General features: G+C 41.2%; 1 protein-coding gene across 1 annotated transcript; it reads left to right on the forward strand.

The window, feature by feature from the left end:
- The first annotated feature begins 880 nt into the window (after positions 1-880).
- Positions 881-6,155, forward strand: LOC125032875 (casein kinase I-like). Its single transcript, XM_047624261.1, has 4 exons — positions 881-947; positions 2,523-2,577; positions 5,496-5,607; positions 5,691-6,155. The coding sequence occupies exons 1-4, from the start codon at positions 881-883 to the stop codon at positions 6,153-6,155; spliced, it is 699 nt and encodes a 232-aa protein (XP_047480217.1).
- The last annotated feature ends 373 nt before the right edge of the window (positions 6,156-6,528 follow it).

The raw sequence follows: 6,528 nt of genomic DNA on the forward strand, positions 1-6,528 counted from the left end.
TAACGGTAATTATAATAATATCATTAGTATTAACATCATCATCATTATCATCATCATTATCATTGTTATTATTTTTTTATCATAATTTTTAATATTATTATTATTTTAATCATTGAACAGCAATGTCCGGCGGCGTCTGTGGTCGCTCTTCGGCAGAACGAGCTTTGTTATCTCTGATATTGTTACCAATGTTATTATCATTATTATTATGATACTAATCCTAATGATGATAATAATGATAATTTTAAAAATAATGGTGATAATAATAACAATAATAGTAATAGTAATAATAATAATAATAATAATAGTATAATAATAATAGTAATAATAATAATCTTCCCTTTCCTCTCTCTGTCCCTTCCCTCCTCTCTCTTCCCTCTCCCCTAACTCGCCCTTTTGTTCTCTTTTTCTCTCCCCTCTCCCTGCCTCTTTATTCCCTCTCTCTCTTTCTTGCCTCTACCTCTTTCCAGCCTCTCTCTCTCTCTCTCTCTCTCTCTCTCTCTCTCTCTCTCTCTCTCTCTCTCTCTCTCTCTCTCTCTCTCTCTCTCTCTCTCTCTCTCTCTCTCTCTCTCTCTCTCTCTCTCTCTCTCTCTCTCTCTTTCTTCTTTTCCTCTTTCTTTATCTCTCTCTTTGTCCCTCTTTTCCTCTCGCTGTCCCTCTCTCCATCTGAATTGTGATTCCAATATGAGTTTCTCTTTCTCTTTCTCTTTCTCTTCTTCATTCTCACTCTTCCTCATTTCTTTCATCTCTCACTATATATCTATCTATTTATCTCATCATAAAATTGGCATACTGTTTTTTAAAATATATTCAAGAGGTGATACCACAGATGCTTAGGTTATATATCCACATAATTCCATTACAAATGTAGATCGTCGTGATGGAGGAGTGGTTAACGGTGTGGCTTGGCGTCTCCGAGGCCTGCGTTCGAGACTGCTCCATGCCAAGTGTGGAATCACACGTAGGCCTATTTTTAGATTTTTGTGAGTGAAATTTGCTATTTAATCGCCTATTATAATACATAAGCTTATCATCCTCAAAATAAATATTTTCACTCTATCTCTCCTTCTACCCCCCCTCCCCACTCTCTCTCTCTCTCTCTCTCTAAATATATATATTTACATATCTACCATCTATCTACCTATCTATCTACCTACTTATATATCTATCTGTTTATGTATGTATGTATGTATGTATGTATGTATGTATGTATGTATGTATGTATGTATGTATGTATGCATGTATGGATGTACGTATGTATGTATGTACGTATCTCTTTCTAGGAATAAAACTTCAACCTACCGCAAAGTCGACAGAAATCCCTTGGCATCGAACGCCGCCAGACAGCGTGACAGATTTCGAAATTTGCTGCAAAATATGATTTACTAGTTGTTGATGTTAATAACATGTTTTTCTTGCTGTTATCATTATTATCATCATTATTATCTTTATTACTGTCATTATTATTATTATCATTATTATCATTGATATCATTATTATTATATTTATTATTATCATTATCATTATTATTATTATTACTATTATTGTTATTATGTTTTTATTACTATTATTGTTATATTTATTATTATTATTATTATTAATGTTTTTATTATTTCTATTATTTTCATTATTATAATTTTCATTGTCATTATTATCATTATTATCATTATTATTATTATTATTATTATTATTATTATTATTATTATTATTATTATCATTATCATTATTATTATTATTATTATTATTATTATTATTATTATTATTGTTACTATTACTATTACTAGGGGTAGTAGTAGTAATAGTAATAGTAGTAATTATGTTATTATCATTATCATTATCATTAACATTGTTATTATTATTATCATTATGATTAATATTATTACCATTATTATTATTATCATTATTATTATAACTACTATTGTTGTCGTTGTTGCTGTTATTATCATTATCATTATTATTATTTTCATTAATATTACTATAGTAGTCATGATAATAGTAATAACGATAATGATAATAATATTATTTATAATGATAATAATAACAATGTTAACAATAATGATAATCACATTACTACGTCTACTACCACTACTACTAATAATAATGAAAATGATAATAACAATAATGACAGTAATAATAATAATAATTATCATCATTAGTTTATTATCATTATTAGTTTATAATAATAATTATGTATTTTGATACCTTTTAATGATTTTATTAGCTAAAGTATGAAGTCGACGGTCTGTGAGAATCAAGTCGACGAGATACCCGAGGGAGGACCGCCATTTTGGATTTCCTGTAATAGAACCAGATCAATGGAGTAAAAACGTGTTTTTTATGGAGGAATTTCACATGTAAGATCATGATTAGTTTGGAACTGGATAAAGTGCAGATAGAGATAAAGGAATTCGACAATATTGTCCTAATTTTCTTGTTGTGGAAGGGATGAAATGCGTTTGCAACTAGCTGTTGATTTTAGTTCTTAATTAATGTTGTTCTAAATCTACTTTTGCCCATTCCAGCTCTTTATGATTTACGAGAACCCGAGTCATCATACAAATACCTTCCTTTACTCCCGTGATTCACCAACTGATAAGGCTGTCTCCCAGGCCTCGACTAGCAGCGAGAGGGACCAGGCGCCTCCACTCGATCTTTTCGATAAACAAAGACGAAGCGAAATAGTTTTTTTCTGGCTGTCTCTCTCTCTCTTTCTCTCTCTCTCTCTCTCTCTCTCTCTCTCTCTCTCTCTCTCTCTCTCTCTCTCTCTCTCTCTCTCTCTCTCTCTCTCTCTCTCTCTCTCTCTCTCTCTCTCTCTCTCTCTCTCTCTCTCTCTCTCTCTCTCTCTCTCTCTCTCTCTCTCTCTCTCTCTCTTCTCTTCTCTCCTCTCTCTCTCGCTCTCTGTCTTTCCACTTCCTCTCCTTCTATATTCATCTTTATTTCTTTTATTTTATTCCCTTTCTCTTTATCCGTTTAAAGTTAATCAGTAATACCATGCGAAAGAAATCATTGAATTCCAGGATATACACTTTTACAAACAAGAAAAAAAAAAGAACCTTATAGTTATTTCCAATGATAACTCAAATACGTTATCAATTTTATCCGAACATTCGAAGGTGTTTTTATGGAAATATACGAGGGTTTAAGATGAGATTACTTCACACACACGAAAAAAAATATCAGTCCGCAGCTACATGCGGGGGCCGGCGGCTGCTCCCCCCCCCCACCCCCACCCCCACCCCACCCCTGCGGCAAGCGGCGCCAGACAGCGTGGCGCCAACGAGGGGCACCGATATCAGTTGCCGAATTATAGTTGTGCAAGTTTTATTACCGAGTCAGGGATGGAGGGCAGACGAATCAAAGTCATCTGTAGCAATAGAAAATTAGGAAAATGAATAGACAAACATTATATCTACGTCACCATCGTCCCCATCATCATTATCACCATCATCGTTACTATCATCACCGTCATCACCATCGTCAGCATTACTATCACTGTCACTATCATAAGCATTGTTTTAATATCATCATCTTTTTAAGAGTACTATCACCACCCCCCGTGTCACCATAACCCTTAACACCATTAGAGCTACATAACTGCTATCATCACCACCCTCCCCGTCACCATTATGATGTCTCTCCTTCGGCTATTTTCTAGTCATTTTCTATTCATAATTAAATATAGAACAGCATTAATCTGCTTGTAGAAAGGTGACATTTGCTTAATGTTCAGTTGTGACACGCCGAGTCCGTTAGTCAAACGGCCGTTATGCGTGTTTATGTCCTTGTCTGTATGTGTGTGTATGTGTGTATCTCTGTATATATAGTTCAGTATATATTTTTGCGATATCTTTTATATGTGTTTATGTATCTGTGTATATCATTAGCATATATATATATATATATATATATATATATATATATATATATATATATATAGATATATATATATATATATGTACACACACACACATACACACACATTTATATATATATACATATATATACATATATATATATATATATATATATATATATATATATATATATATATATCATGTTCTTCGAGTCACTATATCGCAAGAGGGGACGGTCCTAAAAAAATAATGATAAAGAGAAGAAATATCTCTAAATGTATAACTTTCCTTTACAAATCTGAACGAAACAAGACAGTCGTCCGGCAATATTCCCCGTGTTTTGCAGGGAAGAGGCCGCTGCTCCCGAAGACGCTCGCTGTTTCATTCGGTCCACGAGGAGGGAGCGGCGAGAGAGAGAGGGATTCAGCCGGACTGGGGGAGGCGCTGCAGTCACGGCGGGCAAGCAGGCAAGCGAGTGTGCAAGTATGCGTGTGCAGTTGTATGCAAAAGCTCACGCACACTCATGCACATTCGCACACACACTCACAAACACAAATAAAGAGATCCACATACACTTACACAAGCGCAGACATACACACACATTCGTATATATACACATGTACACAAACACTTGCATGCACGTACATGAATGGCATGTACACGCACAGTCACACACACACACACGCACGCACGCACGCACACGTATACACACACACACATACACACACACACACACGTCCACGCACACACACACGTACAGTCACACACACACACGCACACGCACGCACGCACGCACGCACACACATATGCACACACTCACACACACACACACGTCCACGCACACACACACGCACAGTCACACACACACACACACACACACATACACGCACGCACTCACGCACACGCATATGCACACACTCACACACACACACGTCCACGCACACACACACCCACAGTCACACACACACACTTGCACGTACATGAATGACATGTCCACGCACAGTCACACACACACACACGCACGCACGCACGCACACGCATATGCACACACTCACACACACACACGCACGCACACGTATACACACACACATACATACACACACACACGTCCACGCACACACACGTACAGTCACACACACACACACACACGCACGCACGCACACACACGCATATGCACACACTCACACACACACACACGTCCACGCACACACACACGCACAGTCACACACACACACACACACATACACGCACGCACGCACGCACACGCATATGCACACACACACACACACACACACACACACACACACACACACACACACACACACGTCCACGCACACACACACGCATAGTCGCAAACGCACACACACACACGCGCGCATATGAACGCACACACTGACACACCCGATGTCGGATTTCGATTTTTTTTCACATTGATTCAGATCTCAGTTCATTTTACTTTTTAATTTGCTTATTTTTCAATTAACATAATTATATAACAACATATTTCCTAAATCCTTTTAAAAATGACCGGCAGTCGTCATTATGTCAACAAAAAGCAAATTAAAAGTGAAGAATAATTCCCAGAAACAATTCTTCGTCGACTTTTTTCGCTTAGCGACTGTCATCTGTTTCTTGCAACAGAGTATATAAGGCGACGGCAGCCGCCAGAATCGTCATTTTTGAGCCTAACTTCATAAGAGCAACATCTCTCGCAAGTAGCTCTGCAGAAGGAAGCCAAGCTAAGCGGAAGCCTGTGAGCCTGTGAGCGCAGACTTGGTCAACAGCGGCAGGATGTAGGTGGCTAAGCTTTCGAGTAAGGAGTGCAAGTTCCTCCAGAAGGGGAAGGAGATCCGCCTCGGGAAGGGCACGTACGGGCGCGTGGTGCGCGTGAGCTACAAGGGCAAGGAGTGCGCCCTCAAGCTGGCCGCTCCCGGCTCCAAGGTGGTGTTCGAGCACGAGATGGAGATGCTGAGGCGGCTGCAGGGCGCGGGGGGAGCGCCCCTGCCCTTGGCGTACAGTGAGGACCCGTCGTGCCTCCTGATGACGTACCTGGGCAAGGAGTGCCTGGCCGACGTCCTGAGTGCGCAGCGCAGCCTGAAGCAGCTCCTGCAGGTCAGCGTGAAGCTGGCGGAGGCCGTGGCGGCCGTGCACGCCGCCGGCATCGTGCACTGCGACCTGAAGCCCACCAACGTGATGGTGCAGCTGCGCGGCGCAGCAGGAGCGCCGTCGGTGCACATCATCGACTTCGGGCTGGCACTGCCGCTGGGCCAGTGCCATCCCGAGAGCAACAAAGGCCGGTAGTCGTGGTACTGCGCGTGCGTGCACCAAGGCACGCCGCTGACGGAGCAGTGCGACGTGCTGGGCGTGGGCGTGATGCTGCAGTTCGTGGCGGAGAGCATGAAGGCGCCGCCGGCGGCCCTGCAGGCGCTGGCGGAGCGAGCGCAGCGCCCCGAGCACGACCAGCGCCCCACGCTGGAGGAGATCGCCCGGGCGCTCGGCGAGATGCTGCGCCTCTGCCAGTGAGCAGCCCTTGGAGGGGAAGCGTGGCTCTGAGGAAGCCCTTTCGCCGGCGCCGGGAGGCCGCGCTTCTGCCGGAGATATGAAGGCGTCTCGTTGTTTTAAGTTTCAACGTGTGTTCCGTCTAACATCAGTTGTTGGCGCTTGTTGCTGAGAT

Source organism: Penaeus chinensis, chromosome 15 (genome assembly GCF_019202785.1).
Source record: "Penaeus chinensis breed Huanghai No. 1 chromosome 15, ASM1920278v2, whole genome shotgun sequence".
Classification (NCBI taxonomy): Eukaryota; Metazoa; Arthropoda; class Malacostraca; order Decapoda; family Penaeidae; genus Penaeus; species Penaeus chinensis.

What these genes read in the sequence shown, in the direction of transcription:
- LOC125032875 (XM_047624261.1), top strand. Translation starts at nt 881, where the DNA reads ATGGAGGAGTGGTTAACGGTGTGGCTTGGCGTCTCCGAGGCCTGCGTT. An exon ending in AAATACCTTCCTTTACTCCC is followed by an intron (nt 2,578 to 5,495) that starts GTGATTCACCAA and finishes TTCTTGCAACAG; the next exon opens with AGTATATAAGGCGACGGCAG. An exon ending in GCCAAGCTAAGCGGAAGCCT is followed by an intron (nt 5,608 to 5,690) that starts GTGAGCCTGTGA and finishes AAGTTCCTCCAG; the next exon opens with AAGGGGAAGGAGATCCGCCT.